We start from the raw sequence: 23,554 nt of genomic DNA, 5'->3' as shown, positions 1-23,554 counted from the left end.
TGCGCGCGAAATAAACCGATAAAATAACCTTTTTATTTCTCGGTTGCAAGTACTTTGCAAACGCAATCGGATCTTTAAGCGGCCGTCTTTGGAGATTGCTTCGAATCGAAGGAACTCGAATAACCGGCGACGTCCGTCGTGATTATTTGAAGGGGATGCCTGGCGTTCCTTCGAGACCATTTGCCAACTCGTTTCTTCGTCGTTCATTTTCACCGCGGAAACGCCGGCCGTGAAACGAAACGAAATCGATAATGGGGCACGTTCGTGCACGAATAGTCGCGAGATAAAAGCTGTTAAGAAGACAAAGTGCGCGGAGAAAAATGGCGAACGACGCTGCCGGGGTGTTGTGCCTTTTTCTCGCGCCAGCTCCGGGCTAGTCGAGTTCCTGAGGCTGCGAAACTTTTAAAAACGTCCCCGCAGACTGCAACTAACTTACGAAAAGTGCCGCGTCCCTTTTCCCTGCCTTTTCGATAGCGATATGGGAACTTGGCCAGACACCGTACCCCTTTTTCCCGTCGAACACCGCCCATTTGTGCGTCGGATGCATTATCCTATAGGGCTTCTTCGAGAACTCCGTCCGCGCCGACATTCTTACGCCACTTTTCCGGCTGTTGGATGCACGAAACGATCGAAAGCGTGAAATTGCGATGCTTTTTGTCGGAACGATACGGCGATAAGCGAACTCGAAAGCGAGTCTGAACAGTTGGCCAGTTGAAAAGGCACGGAGGGTAAAAATAGGGTGGAAAGCGGTTCGTGCAGGGGATGAGTTATCCTGTGGCGACAAATCGATTACGTCCCTGGCAATTAAAGTCTTCCACGTTGGCGTGTGCCTAAACGCGATCATTATCTCGGTCGTGATTGGACTCGCGTTGTACACGACACACGATGATTTCTTTTTGGCTGATTGTTACAACGAAACCGTTTTACAGTTCCTATCCAGTGCAGATCATACGTATAATAAAACAACTAACAATCGTTGATACCGTAATAACGAGTTGCGACTAAATAAAAGAATGTCGGAACTTGCTCGATTGAAAATAGTAAAGCAATTCTTTCGTTGTAACGTTTACCATTTCTCTACTCTTCTTTAATCGTGTTATTTCCATTATTTCCCGGCGAAAAGGAAAGAGTACGCGAAGCCAACAGTCACGGGTCAGTGCTAGAAAATACATTCGATCTTGATAAACGTTCGTTCAGACAAACCAGGATTACAGGATAAAAGGGTCTGCAAACTCGTTGTCGATGATGCTCCGCTCGATTTAATTAAACCGAAACTATTCCACTTTTATTTCTTTCTACAACCGAACCAACTGGTGTTAGTAGCTTTGTCACCGGTCAATAGTACACCAGTTTCTATTCGCGACTTCAACGAAGCGTATTTTTTTAACGCAAGAAAAAAAATGCACAATTACAATTTTATAACGCGGTCGAAATAGATCGGTGCGATTCTGCTTATGCTTCTCGTATTATGTATTGTAAAATCGGGTCAAGGGTTGAAAATCGAATTCTTTTACTGTGTCGCCTGTGCCAATTTTGTGGATTATCGTACACCCCCGGCACCCTCCGGGTGTACACCAGTGTCAGAGGAGTAACGATATTATGGGGTCGGGTGAAAATCGAGTTTCGTCCAGAAAATTCGCGGGACCGAGATCCGTGATTTCCACTTAAGGGATTAAGGGTTTCTTTCTCGCTGCCTCCGGAAACAGGCTCTCGCGAAATTTCCCGATTTTTTCCGCGCGAAGGAATTGAGCTGTTTCGGGAAATACGATTATGTCGGATGATTAGCCGAGCACGATAACATCGTCAGCGTAGCGATCATACTTCGCTACCGATACAGGATCTGGATTTATTTCGACGAGACAGCGGGGCTTACACGACCTTCTATCGAAATTAAACGAGGATTTCGCGCTCCCGTTGACCCCCTTTCCGTTCCTGTCCGCTCGCTGTTACACGCGTGCAAACGCCGATGGAACCGTTGCGTCCTCTGCCTGTATCCAGCGAGCCCAGCTACATTTTAATCGCGTTCCAACGAATTTCATGGGAAATCCCTGCGAAAATCCCTGAAACTACCCTCGTCTCAACTCGCTTGTTCGGCGACACAATGATTTTTCCAGTTGATACACGCGTCCATACAATAATCTCGATGCTCTCTGCAGGATACTGCAGCTCGCATTTATAGACGATTGTGTTTAGATAGGTAGATATCTGATCTCTAGATCCTTGGTCAGGTGTCTAGATGTCTAAATTACTAAATCCCGTGAGTTCAATATTTTCAACGATGACTCTTCCGCGTTCTCTATTACCATAAACGTTCGATTGGTTTCAATGAACAGATTTTTCCGTTCGACACTCAGCCAAAATAGCGGTCGTACGTTAATAACGTACTCGTATCGCTATCTAAAACAACGTTCAATTCTGGAAAGAGACCTTCAAAAACGAGGATACACGCGAGATTAAAAGTTACGACACGAAGATTTGCAGGCGCAAGTTCAGGACGAAAAAGCGTTCGATCGGTTCATAAACGCGCGATTAATCGGGGAAGCGTACCGGCGGAAACGCCGGAAGCGAGCTGGGACAAAGTCGGAAGAAATATCGGCTCGCGCAAAAAACAGTAGCGAAAAAAAAAAATAAAATAAACGCTCGCGTGGAAAGTCGGGCAAAGTTCGACGCGCGTTCGTTCGACGGCTCGAAACATTTTAATCGCAGGGAGAACCAGTTCGACGCGAAATCCCCGAGCAAATCCTGGCGCGCGACGATTCCTGACGAGGATCGAGCATCGTCCGCGCCGTCGCGAAAACGATAACATCTCATGATCTGCTGGTCAAGCTACGGATGAACAGCACGGTCGCACGAGTTTCCTGCCGAACCGATAATTGAAAATCACTGTCCCATATATCGATTCGCGAGGACTGGCCACTCGCTACATCCTCACCCGTCGGTATCGCGCTGCGAGTTCGTTTGCACACGTTTTCTCTATCCGACCGCGAGCAAACAGTCGCAAATCCTGGCTCGAATTTTCCGGATCATCTTTTATTTGTTTATTTAAAAACAAAAAGAGGGAAAAATGAAATGGGTTCGAGCGAACAAGTCCATTGGGAACGCGGGATGTAATATGTGGCCGCTGTGGGGTTGCGCAAGAGAATTAGGGTTGATAATGGGGGAATGGAAATGGGAAGGGAAGTAAACGAAGTTACGACGATACCGAATAAACTTGCTTTTATAGAAGTGGTAAAACAGAGAGATTTTAGGGATATGTTTGGTAATTCGCAAGAATTGTGAGATGTACCAACCAAAAATAGAACAAACAGTAATTTCGGTTACACTTGTTAGTTTCTTTAACGACCGCGTTATATTCAAGAAACATATATTTGCACGAACAGCCACGGATTAAATATACGAGTTTTCTTCTTTGTTTTCTCCGTCGCAATAAAAATCTCATATTACCTGCAATGTGTCATTCGGACAGAGAATGAAATGATCTCCCGTTTATAATTGGAAAAGAAGATTACTCGTTAACAGTTTCTCTACAATTCTTTTCTTGTTATTTCGTTCTGTGTTAATTCGATCCGCGCCAGGTCCGAATTAAATCGGATCCTATTATTCGCATTAAGGTTTCCGAGTTTCAAATCTCCTCGTGAAACAGATTTCATTCTGCCAAATGCAGTAGAATAAAACTCGTGAATAAAACAAGCGTTCCATTTTTTTCTCTCCCCCTATACCTATTTTTTCACCTTTCCACCATTGCGTTTAAAATTCGTAGTCCCGTGGCCTCCCATGGCAATCAGTATGTTAATAATCTGTAATACCACGTGTCGTATTAGATGTGGTTTCTACCGTGTCAGTCAACGCGAGCCAAGTATTCTGGCTGCAGGTACTTTTTGACTCCTGGGTACTCTTTGTAGTGAGATGTGTTTTAAAATTGCACGTTGCTACTTTATCCTTTAATAATTTAGCGTCGTTAGAGTATGATATATATAAACTTAGAAACAGAGAAATTTTTAATTTTGTTTGCTCCGATGCGATTAATTAAATTAACAAGATCGCTCTCGTTAGGTCGAAAATCAGATAGTATCGATCGGATCGTCTTACAAATTCCACGAAAGAGAGGTAGATTAAACGGGGAAGACAGACGAGAGAAACTTTTTCCCTTCAGTTTCGACCTTCGTCTCGCAAAATCCTTTATCGTGGCTGTCTCGTCCGAAGAAAATTCATTTGAGCATTTCGGTACGCGGATATATTTAATTATCTCGGCGATGGTGGACGGAAGGTGGCAGAGATAATTCCGAGAGGGCGAAAGAGGGGATGAAACTTTAGCACTCGAACTGCGTTACGACGCCCGGTAGAAAGTATAACTCTCCTGTCTTATTAAATATAGATCCAGCTGGCAATTGGAACTTCCGCCCGGCCAGTTTACTTCCGCCGCCTCTTCGTCGTTTCTCCTTCCCTGTTCCCTCGAATTGCGTTTCCAGCCCTCGCCTCTTCAGTCACCCTTAAACGAACCGATATTACTTAGTAGCAAAACAATTACAGACCGATAAATTATCGAGAAATTAATAGTTGTAAACTGTGGAGACAAATCGGGAAGAGAAGCTAACAGTTTGCGACGCGTCGATGGATTCGAGTGTACAAATTATCGCGCTGAAGAATCCGTATTCGTCGTTAACTGCAAGCGCGTTAATGATACAAAGTAATAATAGAGGTAGTGTAATAAACGCGTCGGTTAATAATTTACAGACGAGAAATTATGAATTATCATTGCACCGATTGCGCGATGCGGTGGTGCGGAACGTGTACTCATTCGATACTGTAATTGGATTCGGTAAAAAAAGGAATTTTGTATTAATCAACGGTGAACCGTGTTCAATGCATATCGCGAGCAATCCTGACCCAATAAATACCTGAAATACCGTCGATAATTAAAATAGCATCCGACAGAAGAGCTGGAAATTACTTCACGGTTCGATTCGTTTTCAGGGAATTAAATTATAAGGTCAATTTGACTTACGAAACTGGATACTCTTTCTTCCGCGCCCATGCTTTCCCTTTTATGTAGTCAGTCGGTTAATTTACTTATACACCTTCCGGCGTTTTGACACTTTTTGGTAGTTACGGGAATGGTAACGCAGCGATATAACGCAGGATTTTGAGCACGTCGGGTGCAGGTAACGCAACATGTCTCCCCGAACAAAAAGAAACGGAATCTCGTTTTTATCAAAGGGGGTTTGGCGAATGAAGTGGACTGGAACAAGGTCCCAAAGCAGCTGGCTGTCGCAGTGCCGTGGCGAGCCGTGCTATGCGGCATAATAATTATCGTCCTTCGTTCGTGGCTAACTTTACGGAGCGGAAGTTCGCGCTGCTAACCCAATTGCGCGAGGGCGAGGAAGCAGAGAAAAAAATGAAACTTAATGGCTCCTCCCGAGAGGGCTACAGCCCCTGCAACAATTTCCTAAAGCAGCACTTTCTCTCTCGCTCCCTCCCTCTCTTTTTTCTGCCTAGAGCAGCGACCAACTGTCGCGAAACTATGGCAGAAAATTTCACCGCGTTCCTGTAAATCTGATTTCTCGAAGCACGAAATTTCGTTGAATCTCACAAAATCACGAAGCCACCGCTGAAATTAGGAGACTCGTCCTGCAATCACAAACTACTCACGGCTGAAGTACACGCGAATAATGCATGACCTACTTGCTTATTTAATACCGTGTAAAAGTTTGATTAGAGAATTACAAATATTAACAGAATTACGGTGGAATAATCGCGATCCATTAATTTTCGAATTAGACCTCTACGAAATTAGTCCTGGTAACGAGTTAAGCGCATTACAGGTTGACGTTTTCAGAAATTCTCCAAGGAGAGTTTCGAGGAACTTGGCGAGAAAATTGTGGGGTAAAATTGCGCCGATTGAGAGGCCAAGCACGTATTTCAAAAGCTGCGAGGTCGGTCAGAAATTAGTATACGTTGCCCTTCTGGCCCGCTGGAGGGTCTACGACTTTTTAATTTATTCAAAAGGAACTTTGCCACTCAAACTCGCACGGTTTGAAGTCGTGCTTTTCACCAACTGCTCCGAATAACGAACAAACAGACGTAAATCGTCTGTTATTTTATATTAAACCCACCTGGTTGTTCTCGGTTGCTCGGCGGCTTCGAAACGAAAACCGTAAACCGTGTTTTGCGGGTGGAACACCAACTTCTTCTTCCGATCGTCTCGCGGAATAATTATTCGACAGCGTCTCTCGATTCTCGACGCTCCAAATTCCCCGAGAAAGGTAGACCAAGGAATTAAAGCAGTTTCTCGCGAGTTAACGATTCCGCGTTGAGCCAGCGTTTTCGTTTCGCGGTGAAAATGTTGCGGTGATGGCTCATCGACGGCCGATTTTCCAGCTTGACTGCTAACGCAAACCGACCGGATGGTTATGCGAGCGGCGTGTATTCGCGGCCGTTCACACAGCTGCACTTTATCGTGCACTCGAGTGCGGGATCGTGAATCATAATGCGTCGCGTGATTACACATTACGCGCCTCCCTATCTGGCCACTCGTAACGCATTACTATTCGAGTGTGTTCGTCAATATGCCCGTGAACTAGATTATCCGAGGGAATGCTTCGTTTCATATCGTTCGCGTGTACCTCGTCCTCTTTTTTACTCTTTCTTCCTCCTCGGAAAGTAAAACACTCGACCTGTCCACGAGACTCTTCTACAAGAGATAACTTTGCTTTCGTATCGATTCGACGACTTTTGCCCAGCGTACCTTACTTGTACACCGGGAAAGAGAATTAGAGATCCGGTTAAACACACGTGTGTGTACGACTTGTAGAGAATATTGGGACCTCGTTTGTGTATGAGAACTTCAAACTGAATTTTCAGACGCATTTGATTAGGAAGAACAGCTACGTGCTCGTGAACGATAACTCAGGAGCTACGAATTCTATTGATATTCGAAAATCTCGTCGAGTAGACTGTATGAATGTTCAAGTGCGATACCAACGATATCTTTCGCGATCATTAAAATTCTATCGAATCGATTAGTCGAAGGGAATAGCGGTAAAACGTTCGTAAATTAGGATTCTACTCGCAGTCGAAGGGAAATTCAGACGGTAGAATAATCTGCCCAGAAGCGACTGTAGCAGAATCCATCAAATTTATTGTATCAAGTTCGGTAACGTGCGGCAATTAACGGAACCCGCTGGAATTACTCTGTGGACTGTGTTAGCGGATCGCTGATAATAATGCAGCTGCACGAGCGCAGTAATATCGCGTTGCAACGGCACCGAGGAATATTAGCAATACGCTTGTTCGGCTAAGCGACATATATCGACTGGCAAATAACGCGAATCCATTGTCTATAGATTTTTCGTGACCGATGACGATGAGCCAGACCAGCTGGTACCACGATACCGTGGGAGTCGCTTCGACGTCCGGCTAAATCGTGATTAATCGAAATTTCATGGACGTCCGCGTAAGTCGTGAAATTAATGTAACAGTATAATTCGCGATTACGTGTTTACGTGTCTGCGTACTTCTACCTGGCTCGTGTCACGACCCTAACACCGACCGATGCCCATTGTGGTTACATACCAGTCTACGATGTATCGGATACTCGATTTCCAAACATCGAATGTCTTCGTCGCGTAACGCCACAGCAAAATGTCTCGAAGCTTTCGCTTTCTAATTTGTGACTGATTAAAATGCAAAGTATATTCGCAGCAGCCACCTCTGTTGCGAGATAAAAATGTTCGTAGTTTCTCGGCAAAAAATGCTGGATGTTGAATTATTAGTTCCCTTAGGAATCTGCTAGCAGAAAATTAATACTTTCCTTCTATAATTTATGCTTTTAATTCGCTATCTGTCAAGACACCAAAACGCTTTTCAAGAAAACGAAATACCGTCACAAGCAGATATAGAATTATAGTAACTATAATATAATTGTTGAATGCAAAGTTTAAATTAAATTTAATCGATTCCCACGGTAGCAGTAGATACGTTTGCCGGCGCTACCTGCGCAACAAATTTAAGCGTCTTAAGAATAGATCCCTTTCTAGTGTAAGGTTGGAGCACGGTGCAGCTTCGCGTGAGTAACGCGAAATAAATTTACATTCACGGCAAAAACGAGCAGTTCCATCAGAAAACGTTGTAAACTTTCGCGTCGCGCTCGTGCACGCTGTTGAACATTCATATTTTTTCGCACGCATGAAATATTCCGCTGCAAAGCTCCCTTTGGCATGCCGTGGCCCGCGTTACTCTTCGTTTCGCGACTCGAAACAATACAAAGAAGGAGATTGCCGCGTTTGTTTGTCCCTGTTTACAACGTTTCTCGACACATGCTCGCGTGCGTTTGTAGAATAAAAAAACACGCGAAATAAAACACGTTTGAAGTGGCAAAAGCGCCATTCAAGGTTACCGTCGCGCAGCAGTCAACTGCGCAGCCATAATTTGCGGGTAATTCAAATCTGCCGAAAGCAGACACTTCGCTGCTTGATGTCATTCACGTCGTTTTAAGTTTCTGCGCGTTTTACTCTGTAATTTTTTTGCAACGGTTTAGAACGCGGTAGTAAATAATCGATTCGAACTGTAAAGTGCTATGTCGATTATAAATGTACTTATTTATTAAAATAATAGGGTAATCGTACGGTTGATCGCATCGATCGTTTAACCCATTTTTGGAGCTACGGTAGTAGATTGTTCAGCCAGAGGCAGGCTCTTTCTCTCGTTGACAATGGTTCATTTTGAAATATGTTTAACGCCATGTCGAACGAGATCAGCCGGTGAAAAATGTGACCGCGTACTCGTAAAAACGAACGGCGACGAAAGTGGCGATCCTTACGGCTGCTCTTGCTAAAAGGCTTGAATTCGATTTACGATTCGAAAAATCCGTCTATCTTCCTGGTACACGGTGCACCCGCGACTGCCACCGGAGGAATATATACGGGATGGCAGAATTTTTTTTCTATTACTGCTCCCAACGGCAGCGAACGTTTCGTAATTAATTACAGCAGGCTGCGCTCTTCTTTTATCGACTTCCGTTTCGCGAGTGGCTCGTAAAAATCCGTGCGAGGATCGCCTACTTCTCCTCTCTCTCCTGCCTTTCATTTTCCGTTTCCTGTCCTTCTTATTTCCGTGTGCACTCGTTTTCTTCTTTTACGGTGATAGTTGACGTTTTTAATATTCTATCGTAAACTTTCTTGCAAATTAAAAGTCATCGTTTCGCTATCGATTCGAAATAAATCGCTGCATAATTTGTAATCGATAAACCGCAAACCCGAGGAAAAACACTCGGTATATTTAACGGTGACAAAAAGCTATCAGATTTATAATTACGAGTAAATATAAAAGAAAATCAGCGCATTTTACTCTCGTTTTTAACTTGAATGGTTTCGGTTTCAGGATCCGATATCAAAGTACCGGTTGCCATACTGAACTGTCTGTACGCTCGTCAATTGTGCTTCGAGGACCCATCCTGTAGCGCCATCCTGGAAATTATACCGAGGGTCTGCGGTCCGGAGTTGGGTGAGTACTAAAACACTTTTCATCGTCATGCTATCGAACCAGAACGTTTCTGCGGGTTGTAGCCAATTCAAATTCCACGTTTTTCGTTCGACTCGGAATCGGTTTGCCAGCGTACGATTCCAGGTCAGGAAGTCAGCCATTCTCTTCGCTGCTTTCCTTGTTTTAAATAATTGCTCTCGAGGGTACGATTGGTTTCGTGGTAGGGTCTCGTGAAGTCGAAAGGTGTCGAGTAGAGGCTGCTTTCCCCTGGCCGATGTAACGAGAAGCGGAAAAACGAGGCGGACCAGAGACACGGTCGACGACCTCGTACTTTTCGCGCTTATTCTTCGCCACCCCTTCATCTAGCCGTGTTTCTCGCCACTTCTGCCCTTTCTTTTTCTTTATTCCTGTATTTGTGTTGCGAAATGGGTGTTACACGTAACCGAGTTCTGACGCAAATTTCGCGTCATTTCGACTCGGTGTTAATTCCATCTTCGTTACGCGCGACAACTTTCGCGTCGAATTACGCGCGTGTTTAATTGTTTTAAAGATTCCGTATCGATTGGCTAGCGTCCCAGCAAATTATTACATCGCATTCGTTCCGGAATCAAATTGGAATTCAGATTTGATTAACGATGAACCGGTTAATTTTGAAATTTCATCGGTGTTAATTCATTATGAGGAACAGTAAATTGATACTATGATGTTACTGGATATCGTTTATCGAGAACCGATAGTAATATCGAGAATCAATGTAATCTGGATGAAATTTCGGTTGCGGTTTAAGTAATCCGAGTAGTCGATGTTTCAAGTACCTCTAGTGGCTTTTTTATATTAGTCCCGACTTTGAGATTATTGCTTTGAAAATTAGCGAAACTTACGAATAAATTGACGGTATTCTTGAAAACTGTAGACTCATCGATTTAATCGTTTCTAAATCTGTTAAGATCGATGTACAACCCGATGAATTCGCTCGTTGAAAAACTGTATTTCGTTGAATACGTCGATCAGAAACAGCTTCAATAAAATAACGCGAACAAAAGATGAATAATAAAAGTCAGAAGCATTTCGTTCTGTCCGCGCAAAGCAACTAATCAGTTTCGTTCACAGTCGGATTAAATTACAAACTTTCTGAATTTTATATCCTCCAATCAAGTCTCCTCGACAAGAGCACTCTATTTTTTCCCTCAAGCTCACGGTTTTACACGCGGCCCGAGTTATAACTTGAATAACTGCGTTAGAGAGGTTCACGCGCCACGGAGTTACGTACGAATTTAAACGAACGAGCCGAAAATCGAGACAAATACAGCCCGTAACGTCGCTCGAAATTAAAACAAACAACGGCGGTCGCCGCGATAATGGAATTAGATGTGTTCCACTTCAGGAAAAGTGAAATCCGCAAAAGAACGGTAAAACCTACGTGTTCGTACATTGTCGAGCACGGTATGCACGGGAAATTTTTGGATTCAGATTTTCAGAACCTTAAGAATTTGCTAACTTGCCAATTTTGGATTTCTAGACTTCGTAATTTTAACAATTCAACGTCAGGTATTTGATTTCCAAGAATCGAAAGCTACTAGTGCAACTATCCAAAGAAAGCCTGGACTATTCCGGAGGAAATGGAGTTAGTTTCTATTTAATTAAACGAGTAAACGAGAGGAATATCAGTGCGGAACAAGAGAATTCTTTACGAAGCAAATAGATTAACATGAAAAGCTTTCGTTCGGGAGTTAGCAAGCAATGAAAAGAACGTTGCTATTTGATCGACGCGTTTTCAATGCGTATAAATTTCGCCCCGCCAATCCACGGGACGTTTCGGTAGAAAAAATATTCGAGAAAAAAATTGAACGATTCGCAGTGACCGAAATCTTGGCGCACAATCGAGATTTATTATCGCGGACGCGATTCGACGGTCAAACTTTTGATATATCGCGCGTCCGGGAGAACTGGTTCTTTTATAAAACGGGACAATTATCGAAAATACGAAAGTCGGAAAAAATCAGCTGCGCGTATAGGCAGTTACCGAACGACACGGTTCATTTTCCGGACGGTCGCGTCGATGAATTAATTAACGCGTTTTACGCGCGGTTTTGAGCACAGTTGAAATAGGATCACCTGGCCGGAAAGGTCTCGGGTCGAAATTAACGATTCCTGATTCAGCTGACGCGTCCGTCACAAAAAAATCATGAATATCATCGTTTACGAAGCTGTGCCTTCTTCTCGTACGTTCAATTCCAAATATAAGACAGTATTTTTATCGCAAAGGTTCATTTCATCGAGACTTTAAGCTTCTGTATTTCCAAACTGCCCCCAAATCCAGCTTAAGAATTTTAGATGCTATAAATCATCCCAAACGTTTATAATTTTAGTCGCTTCCTCGTGCATCGTTTTTACAACAAATATCATATCGCGAAAGCTTTTATAAGCCCGAAGCTTGAAGTTTTTCAGCCGAATGGTTTGAAGAGAAGGTTGTCGGTTGTGATTGGGTTCAAACTCACTGGAAAGGTAAATCGAGGGATAAGTATTCGATAAATCAAAAGCTCGACAAAAAATTCATAGTGGTTTTGCGCGACTCATACGACTGGCAAAAGTACCGAAGGTTTAAACGATTCAAATTTTTTTCCTCGGTCTCGTTTAAAAAGCGAATCGAATTTGTCGTGTTTTTAATTAGAGCTTAACGCAGAAGACTTCTTTTATTCGAGCGACCTCTGTAAACTCATCGAATGAAGTACTTATGACGGTATGGAACATTTTTTCGCTTTGACTCGAAAGCAATGATAATTTCGCTTCTCTTAACGGACAGAGTCACAAGACCTTTTGACGTTTGCCTTTTACCGCACCGCGTTAGTTTATTTTCCGGAATTATTTCATACAAAAAATGGGAAGCAAACAGATCAGCGGTTAAACGAGTTTGCATATCAAACATTAATCCCTCGGCTATGATCGTGAAAGAACACGGTATCGAGAAAATCTAGCAAAAGTTCGGATTACAAGTTTTGCTGTGTATCGATTCCTTCTGCACAATCGACCTTGAACTCTACATCCGAAAGAGACAATGGAAGAATTTTCACAGTTTCGATATTTGCGTGTTAAATCGTGTTTAAGAATGTTACTCGAGAGCGATGTAAAACGCGAGAGGATATAATAGACAAACGGTAACGAGAATCTAAGAGACAAAGCGATATAGAATCCGATACGAGACGAGTATATCGACAACTTCCGGCTGACCTATCTCTGACAGCCAAAATTTCAGTGCACTGGGAATAGGAAACCTCGTGGGTCGATATCCCGATTCGTGTTCCGGGAGCCGTACTGTTTATGGACGGCTGATTATGAGCCCGATGAATGTTCATCGGCCAATCCGACGAACGTACAAACGTGTGAATAGTATAAACGCTGGAATATTGTGCCACCGGAGGATTGTAATTTCAACGAAATTTATTATAATCCGGATTGTCGCGAGCATTAACTTCCTGCGCGCCTAAATACTGATTTTCTAATTACGGGAATAGAGAAGTCATGCTTTCGAACGAACACGGAACACGGTCTATAAAAACGGCAAAGCGAATGGTAGGACGGCTTATAAAACGAGAAAAGCTTCCCTTTCATCCGGATTTCCCAAGAGTATTCAGAAAATTATCAGAGTCCCAGAATTTTCAGGTTGAAGAATTTACGCAAACCTACCAAGGTATTCGATACGTTTCTTCCTCCTTTTCCATCCGCAAAACTTTGTTGCCTTCGAGTATCGATATTATGCGATTCGATCTTGGTAAATTCTCTCGGATAGGATAGTTCAAGTATTACAAATTATTTCAATTATTTTTGCAACGAAAATTCTATACCGTTGTTGTTATACCTTCTGTAACATCGATTTCGAAATTTCATTGTCGTGCACGCAAAATTGTATCAACAATTTCTTCGATAACGAGTCCACCAACAGAGATAAAAGGTGCGATACAGGGGATACCGATATGGACGATTTTCCAGATCGTTAACATCTCTTGAACAGCTGCAGGAGCCGGCGTAATCTTATCCGTAGCCCTTATTTCCCGCGCTAGTACCCCATAGGATGAATATTGTCGACCATAGCGGACCTCCATTTCGTCCGAGCGTTATCGATGAAAATGATCACTGGATGCTGGGAAATCTTTCCAGATAGCACGACGTTATTTCGTAAATGTACCTCTATTGATTCCACTCTTTAATATAATTACCACTCCGCTAATTAAAAAAGTTATCAACCTTCTTAAAAATTAGTCCACCTGTAGTTTTCTAGACTGAACATTTTCAAATAGAGAAACTAGCTATTAGAAATTAGCCACGAGTGCATGTCGTGTGCACCGTTGCTTGTCACTGTTGCAAAGTAAGAGCAAGGGTATCCAGTGTACGAAAATTTCGAACAAGATAAAGTTGCGCCATGTTAGGGTACGCTCTGTTACGTATCAACATTCGAGCCGACGCGAAGGATTCAAGTTCCATTTTCCTGTCCGAAGCGAGATTTCCTGAGCATACCTTTGCAGTTTCCCGAGGGATGTGCGCTTGACAGCCTAGGGGATGCTTGTCCAGGGAATCGGTCGAAAGGGGAGGGGTTGCGAGCAGTTTCGGGATTTCGTGGCTTTCGCAATCGTCGACTTGACCGGTGTGCACGAACACTTCTACCGGTTTATACGTAACGATTGTTTCGTCCGTAGACTCTTCTCGAAGCGACGCGACGGTATCCGTGGTTAAAATACCAGTCGCGTTCGTGTGTATCTCGTGATCTCGAAGAAGGGTTACTCCTAGGGGATGAAAAGGGAACCGAGCCAGACGAGAAACGCTCCAAGTATGCAGGTATCCGAAGTAATAACGTGTCGGCTGGAGGATATGGTACTGGGGGAAGGACTCCCTTATTAAAAGGCTCTTTGGTGGCACTTTCGACCCGCTACTACTTATGCTCGTAAATAACGACCGACCCTGCTAGACACCATCGGCTTTTGGAATATTTCGTTAGGTTACCACGACCTGCTGTTTCCTCTCATTCTTTAACCTTTAGATCACGCAGTCCGGTGTTTGTCGATCGATTTATCATTCAGCCCCATAAATCACGTATAATGTGACCTTTATAGGATCACGCGTAAGAGTAGGCGACAAAGAAATTCGACGAGTTCGATCCGTGTTCGGAAATTTTCGATCGATTGTTGGTAAATTTATGGAAAAATTGGCAATCGTGTAATTATAGTAGATTCGCGGCGCACTCGGCGTGAATTATTCATCGGTTTGTTCCGATTCGAGCGGAATAAGTAATCGGGTAAAATGGATTAGTACGATTGGTTTGGTAAACTAATTGCAAAAGTATAATATCTTGCTCGAAACGACTTTTATCGCGCGGCGAGTCTCGTTAAGATGCAAATACGTCGTTTTCGATGCTTCGAAAATTCATTTCAGAAACGGTGGAATTCGTCGGAATCGAATTACTTCTGTACACCATGAATCAAACGGCGACGCGTCGACGTGGCTTATTGTTAGTCGAATCGGGAATAGAAGCGGGCACATCGTTAAGCACCAATTTTCCAGAAGGGGGGACAAGATTAAGCTTTCCAATCTCGGTTGAAGCGTCACGTACAGTCGGCGAGATTTACGAGTGCCAGCACGTGCAGATTTTTATTCAAACGTTCCCCTTTAACCCGGAAACACCGGCCATTTTCCCTGCTTAGCGATCGTTTTTCCTGCCGGGACATGTTCCTCGTTTCAGGATTATCCCATGTGCCGAACAATCCATTCTTCGAATAAAATTCCTTTATGGCGCTTGAGCGTTAATTTACGCCAACGGAATTAGCTTCTTGCCGGTTATATCGATTGTTAATTGTTTCTTCAATTTTGCACGTCTGTAACTCGAGTTCAAATCGTTCCGTTAAATATGACATAGTATATGCGTGGGATACGATCCGGTCCGCAAGTACGATTCGTCGTTATAGGGCAACGGTTAATACACCGTACAAATTGGTACGAGTTTGGATAGATCCTTTAGCGGATTTTCCGGTAAATCAGCTTAGTGTATCGGTTAATTTTCGACTGCGTTCATCGGCCAAGTAGCGTACGAAATGACCTGTCGGCCACGTAATATCGGCCAGACGCGATTTACTTCGCTTTAAAATTCAAATGTCAAGTCGTCGTTAATGGACCCTTGTTCTGGACCGCTGATGAATCATACGTCAGAACAATGAATAACGTGGAAGAGAATATTAACCGTAGAGAAAGGGATATTCGGAATTCGCTTTGGAATCGCGATCGCTTGAAATCTGCAAGGCAGAAGAGGCTCCAAACGTTTATTTGGATTTATGAATCTCCCCCGACTTTCTCCCCTCGTCTCTCGACCTTCCTTTTCATTCTTCTTCACCTTCGACCCCGGCATCTCTCTCTTTCCCGCCGCGATGCACAAGCATCGCCATTTTCTACCGCGTCTGCCTTCCCTTCTCTTTTCGATTCTCCGCTTCGTCGACCAAGTAAAATTCAACGTTAGAACGGGATAGCGTTGACGGCCGAATTTAATTCTGATTTATCGCCGTATATTAATCCCAATGTCCTTTCACGTTTATCCACCTGCACCTAGAAACCTGCACTCGCGATCGATTCCGCTGAATTTATTTGTCGCATCTCGATTCGCGTCGATGAATCAACGATTGCTTTTCGATATGTTTCCAGCATTTTTCATCTCCAACGATCACGACAAATTTTACAACACTTTCCTTCATCGCGAATTTACGAAGTAAATTACTCGAGTCAATGCCAATGTTTTTGTTTCGTTAGCTGCTCGGTTATCGTTTCCTCCGCTCTATTATTCTGCGCGAAACGATCCCTAAACCGTATAATGAGAGGAATTATCGATCGATGATAGCGTAAAGCTACATCTCCCGCTGAAACTTTTGCTCCCAGTAACCGCGAAGGCTGCGAGGAATCCAAACACTTCGAACAACCGAAGACTATTTGGCAAGGTCTCCGCGATTCGTTCCAATGATCAAGTGCGAACGACTGTCATAATTAACACAAGTCGTGCGGTTATTTAGACTCCCAGTGAACACCGCGTACAAACGATGGCTGGACGTAGACTACCCAAGCTAAAGTTTATGTTTCCTGCTCCATATTCGACAGTCTGGTTAAAGGTTAAACCGTAGCCGGTGGACGGTGGTCCGCGTGTCACTCGAAATAACGCTTTCATTTGGTCAACAGTTGGCCGAGCGGATGATTGATCGTTTGAACACGGGCCAGATCATCGATTACGCCCGAGGGTATAAACGAATTTACTTGCTGTAACTGCGTGGTCAAATTAATCCCTCGGAAATGAAATCACATGCCACGATCCTCTGACGAAAGGATTAACGATTCGTTTCTTTTCCTTTTTCAATTACTACTGCCATATAGGTGTTTAGATATATAGAAATGCATGCATATAATAGTCTAGGGATATTGAAAATTACGAACATTCGGTTATAGATCTGGCAATGTAAGAATATAGATGTTTAAAGCTGTGTTCAGGTACAGATCCAACAATATGAGATTTCTAGGTATCTAAACGTTTAGATATTTAAGTGTCTATGTATTTTGGAATGCAGAAGTTTACTACAAAATTGACTTTGATTTTTATTTTAACTTCACTGAAATTCTCCTTTTATTTTCCGAGGTAATTACTGCTAATGTGCGAATGCGTGTGCTACGTGTTTCGTTAGAGTTCACACGAAACAAGAATAGTCGAACGGATTCTTTTTCAAAGAATTTCTTTGATTACCAGACTTCGTTACAAGCTCGTTTCGTTGCCTCTCAACAACCCGAGTTTACAGAAAGCTGCAAGTGATAGGATAAGAAGAATTCCGAACGAATTGTTTAGAAACGTTTCCGTGCAAATTCCCACTTCGTCTTGAACAAAATGCAGCGATAAAGCGTTTACAACAAAGAAGCCAGAAACTTCTTACCATAATAGGATTTGGAACGAGGCTGTAAACGATAGCTTTGTCTCGCTGTTTTGATTTTAATTTCCGCGATTCCATCGTGTTAACCGAGGTTTTCTTTAAAAAATACCGCGTTGTAAACGATATCGAATGACGGTTTTTGCAAAAGTAACATGAACTCGTAGCTGTGTTTCTCGGCCGATTATCATTTCGCCGAGTGTCAGTAGGATATTCGAGTATTGAAATAATGTCCGCGATAAACGATACAAATCTACAGAAACTTTTGAGCGGTCATATCCTGTAAACGAGTCCTTTTTACGGAGCCGTACTCGAGTCGCGAAGAAACCATTTTCATTTAGTTACTATCAGAGTTTCCACCTTAAAGATCTTTTTCACAACGTTCCGACGATCGTTCAGTTTTCATGGAAACTCGAAAGAAAAAGAGCGAGGGAGCACGAGGGCAACGAGTGTCGTTAGGCGAGTGCTTTCACGGAAAAATCTCCTGTAAACGTAATTTCGCCGTTGGCAAGATTATTCTGTTAACGATGTATCGATAAGAGACCGGTCGAGAAAATGGCGATGTGCTTTAATTCCATGTTACTCCCTCGTCCCGCTCAGCCACCTCGTTTCTCCGAAGCTTTTTGCAAACTTCGAACGAATGGGGGCAGTTTCTTTTAGAACGGAACGGGGTGTACAGAAGCATTTGTCGAGAGGCAAAGAATTTCTACCCTAATGTGTCTTTCGAGAAGGGTGGTTCGCGTGTCGAGTGGACTCGTGGAAATGGTTTTGTGAAAGTTGTGCGATGGAAAAGCCGTACAACCGGCGAGCGAAACAATTGTTCGCGTGCCAGCCACTTATCGAAGTTTGTCTTTTCATTTTGCAATTTAAGCCTATTCACAAATTTTATTCTATTCAAATTATGCAAATATTATACCGAAACTCGTATTTAATATTACTCGAATAACCGGACATTCTGGTAGACCTGCACTCGTTTCGAGAAAAAGCGATCGAGGAAAACTTTCTCGGCAACCAGAGTACACTTTCATTTAATTGATTAAAGATAAATATCGGCGTACGGTTCGATTGCACAATATCGCAGATAAATTAACGCGTTTGATCACGCGCACGTTCGGTCACGACTTGGCCACGATAAAATCGGTGAGCACGATTACATTTATTGGGTTTAGCATGAGCCGTAGGGGCAATCAATTTGCTGCTTAAACGTTTATACGGTAAAATGATCCGGAATATACGAGCGCTCGGCCCTTCGTCCCTTGTTATGGCAACCGGTAGACAAACCACCCTTCCGTTAAACCCTCGATCCTCGCTCTACCCCGTTCGTCCGTCAGGGGGTAAATTCTGCCTCGTCGTTGGTTATTATGCGCACGAACGAAAATCACTTTGCGAACGAATGCGGCAATATCGTTGCACGATGCGTACAATCTAGCCCCTTCTGTGTTCGAACTTACTACAATGTATTAGTCCCCGTTGTTTTTCAACTCGTCAAATCTGAAATCTGTTGGCGAAATGGTTAAATTTTCAGTCGTTCTCGACGTACCGTGTCGGATCCCCACATGTTTAAGCACGGCACGCCAAACTACCCTACTTGTTGCCACGCGAAGTATTATACTTTGAATCACAACGCGCTGAAGTATCACGTATCGAATTGCTACGCGGTGAATTTTTATGCTGAGAATTGTAGTATGTGGAATTATCGATCGATTCGATGCGTGGTAATTCTACGCACCGAATTATCACGCGTGGAGTCACCACGCATCGAATTACCACGCGTGGAGTCACCACGCGTGGAGTTACCACGCATCGAATTACCACGCGTAGAGTCACCACGCGTGGAGTCACCACGCACCGAAGTACCATGCGTGGAGTCACCACGCATCGAATTACCACGCGTAGAGTCACCACGCACCGAAGTACCATGCGTGGAGTCACCACGCATCGAATTACCACGCGTAGAATCACCACGCATCGAATTACCACGCGTGGAGTCACCACGCACGGAAGTACCACGCGTGGAGTCACCACACATGGAATTACTACGCGTGGAGTCACCACGCACGGAAGTACCACGCGTGGAGTCACCACACATGGAATTACTACGCGTGGAGTCACCACACATCGAATTACCACTCGTGGAGTCACCACGCATCGAATTGCTACTTATCGAATTACATCGCGTCGAATTACGACGCGTGGAATCGTCACGCACCAAGCGATCACGTGTCGAACTACTACGTTCCGAATAATATCAGATTGAATTACGACGCACCAAATCATCACGCGACGGATTTAAAAAACTGAGCAAAAAGGGAAAGAGCAGACCGGCTAGAAAAAGTAGATTGATTTTGTGAAATATCGTCGTAGCGTGAGGCACCACGAAATGGATACAAAGTTTGTTAGCGGTTGATTGGCAAGAAATCACGGATAGATTTATCGGTCTCTTTTGTTCGTTGGCTCGCTTTAAGAGCTTCTTTCGAATCCCCCGGCGAGTTTCCACGAAATGAAACGGTTAATTATTTCGTCGGCCGAACTTCGTGGCGAATAGGAGGCATTACTTTTAAGCGGGCGAGATTCACGATAGCTGGTCTAGATGAAATCCGAAGAAGGTAGAGTTCCAAAGTTTCATCACTGTGAAACATTACGGACATTTCTTTCGTCGCTGTTACGCTTTTTGCGTTCGGTAACTTTTTAATCGTTCCACCGGAGAAACTACCGCGAGAGAGATTCACTTTTGATTTTACCTGCATTCGTATTACCGATCGAACGAGGAAATTAGAGTTCGAAGAAAAACTTAGAAGCATTCATATTTATCGATTTTTAATAGGCATCCAGCAGTTAATAAAGAAATTTCTGAAATTCCGCTGTACACAAATTCTTTTACAAATATTCGAAAGAATGTTCAGACTCGATAAACAAATTCCTCGATAAACGAAGCATCGCATGAAAAAGAAAATTTATTCGGTATTTTCGGACGGTCCTGTCACACAAAATCGCTACGTTTCTACATTACATAGCACACGCACTATCATTTTCTCTCATTCGCTGTCCTTTTTTACACGCTTTTCCCCGATGCACTTTCACCCAAGAACACACACGCAGGAGGTTGCATACAACCATGCAATTTTCCCTTCTCCGTCGTTGTCTTCTTCCCACCCCCGATCAACCGAGGCCATTGTACTCGAGAACCGTGCACAGCGCTTTACCGTAACAACGTACATTGTATTTTCGAACAATGGGATCCTTCTGCTACCTTCGGCACCCTTTTCACCCCTCTTTGCCACCTTATCGGTCCCTTTGTCCGACACCACACTTTCCGTGCTTATTAATCGCGACAACCGGCTGCTGCCTTCGATTCCCCATTTCATGCACTTTCGTTTCAGTTACACCTTTTATTTTCGCACGTTTGTTTAATTTGATTCTGACCGTGTTTCGGCGAATTAACGCTGTCGCGAGGAACACGAGATATACGGATGCTCGGCTAACCCAATTATATTCCTAATTATATTTGGTAATGTTGGAAAGTTTGGAATTCTCGCGACTCCGGTCTTATAAATTTCTAAGAGATGTTGAAGTTTTTCCATTCATACGCGGTTAAAAAATTGGTTCTTCCTTCCGTCGTGAACTGAATGTTTTATACGAATTAAATTTGTTAGTGTCCCAGATATTGCTCAATTAAGAGGACGAGTTCATAAGCGAAAAATTCGTGTCATCTAGAAATAATTTGATCGAACGTTTCTATTTTCGACGAACAGACGGATTTCCGTTTCGCTTCTTCGGTTTCATCTCTCGATCAAACGTACTGGATCATTAGTCTCTCTAAATGAATGTTCTTTCGTCGAGAGAAGGGTGTTGCAAGAAGTTCTGTCTCTTTTTTGCAATTTTTACAACCACCGAGTGTTCGCCGCGGGAACGCTCTTCGAAATTCCCACGAAAACAATCGTATTATTTTCTTCCAGCAACAATTTTAATTTGCATGAAAAGGATTTTACCGTATCAAGATGACGGTGAGCAACTTTTCAGCGAAAGTCTCGGTTTCTGCGAAACATTGCACACAATACACGGTCCAAAGATTTCACCGCGATAATTTCGCTTTGTATTCGAGCTGAACCTTCATATTCGTTAGGTACCGCAAAAAAAAGGAATTACTTTTTCCCCTCTCTCTTTGTCTCCATCCATTTTTTTATTCGCACTGTTTCCACCACAGGTATTTTCTTATCAACCGGCTTTTAAATTTACAGAAATATTTTCTCCGCGCTTGTATTTCGATCAAAAGATTTAATTAAAACTTATGGATGTGGATTAAACAGGATATTTTTGTAGAGCTTAAACAAATTTTTAACGTTACGAGTTTACTCTTTGACTCTCGAATTGCAGAGTTCTGCAACATATCTCCGTATGTAATAACGTATTCGCAACCCAGGTAATTTGCAATGCAGAAAGTTATTAATTGCATCGTAAGAGAGATTCGTTACATCGATCGGATGTTATTAAAAATTATAAAATATTTAGATAATTAATGCAAGTTTCGATTCCGTGGTTGCAAAGAGAACGCGACGTTGACTTCTCGATTCCGCTGTGTTTCCATTGTTCGCACTTTTGTTCACTTTTCCATAATTACCATAATATCCGTTCCAGCCTTCTGTTTCCATCCCTTTTTCAAACGGTAACATATTGTTTGCCAAAAAATGTTTCATCCATTGAAAAAGTCTGAAAACACGGGTCAGGGTGAAACTATTGTATTTAAAACATTAAAATTTCGTGCATGTTTTTTTACCTTTCGATATTGTACTCCGCAATCCACTCTGCCGTTTTAATTTGCGGGTTAGACGAGTATTATAAAACGTATCGAAAAATATTCTCTATTCTCTATTATTACGAAGAACTCGAACGGTAAGCCGATTACGACCAATTATCAATTTATTACAATTGATGACGCGATACACGGAACGCGCAGCAATATAACACGCAGCGATACAGTGCTAGTTAAGATAGGTATAATTAATGTTTCCACTGTGGCAATTATCGCGTTAATAAGTCTAATTCCGAACACAGTTCGATAAATATCAAATCAGCCTCTGTTGTCGATTAATATTCGAGGCACGTTCGGAAAGCTTCAAAGGTAGAGGCATATGCGTATGTGCTATATAAAAGTCGTTTATTTTGATCGGTAGCGCGATAATCTAAGTTGCAGGATATACGGACAATTGCACAAACGCGCATACGTATGTAAACGCGATCTAATGCTCTTTCTCCCAGTTTTTGCAAAGTCCTTATCTAACAGGCGCCATACGAGCTCCTGCTGTACGATGCATAGGCAGAGAACGCGTGGACGGTATCAGCGCAACTGCAGCTGTAACTGCAACTACCAGATCGTGGGTTTTGTAGAATATCCCGTATTGTGACACACGGAGGATGTTAAAATCCGGCACATTGAATCCAACCAGAATCGGCATCGTTTTACGGTGTCTCGATTGTAACGTTCAATTTTCCCCTCGACGTCTTCTCTGGGATCCTGGTATCCTCGAAGTAAACTTCCGTTCGACGCGTATCTCTCGGGGGATTATGGAGCAATGGACGTCCGATAAAATTACTCGGAAGCTATAGGCTAAATTATCAGATTTGGTTATGAAACCGAGTATCGAGCCAATTTGCTAAGGACAAAGTTCCGCCTTAATTTTGTCCACCGAATTTTGCAGATATCGAAAACTGGCCAGAATTACTAGCGGATTCATTAAGATCTTGAACGGAGGAATGATTCTTGCGTTGAAATCGATCTATTCGCACGACGATTTCGTCCACTGAAATATATCCTCGTTAAAACAATTTTACTTCGTTTTATTATGGTTTTCCTTCCCGGTTTTTTGCCCGAGATTCCTCTGTACGCAGATTAATTAGTACAGCGTCGTTCAGAGAAAGAATGGGAACGAGAGGCAGCCTTAATTACTATTCCAAGACAGCGTAAGTTTTGTAATAACCGAGCAGCAGCAGCAGTAGCAGCAGCAGCGGCGAGGTATAAGTAATGAATCCAGATGTCGTCGCCCCTCCGTCGAACGTCGAATCGAAAAATGACGAGCAAAGTGGAAATTTCAATCGAGCTCTTTCATCCGCTAACGCAAAATTAGCACGAACCATGT

General features: G+C 43.1%; 1 protein-coding gene across 4 annotated transcripts in view; it reads left to right on the top strand.

Moving 5' to 3' along the window:
- The window catches only part of Gfrl (Glial cell line-derived neurotrophic family receptor-like), a 218,621-nt gene that overhangs the window by 72,286 nt on the left and 122,781 nt on the right, over positions 1-23,554 (top strand). For all 4 annotated transcript variants that reach the window (XM_076535545.1, XM_076535543.1, XM_076535546.1 and 1 more), the window contains exon 2: positions 9,379-9,501. In XM_076535545.1, the coding sequence (XP_076391660.1) occupies positions 9,379-9,501 (123 nt within the window). The remainder of the gene's footprint in view (positions 1-9,378; positions 9,502-23,554) is intronic.

This window comes from Megachile rotundata, chromosome 9 (genome assembly GCF_050947335.1).
Source record: "Megachile rotundata isolate GNS110a chromosome 9, iyMegRotu1, whole genome shotgun sequence".
Lineage (NCBI taxonomy): Eukaryota > Metazoa > Arthropoda > Insecta > Hymenoptera > Megachilidae > Megachile > Megachile rotundata.
The sequence above is the reverse complement of the archived record's forward strand: the minus strand, read 5'-3'. Positions and strand labels throughout refer to the sequence as shown.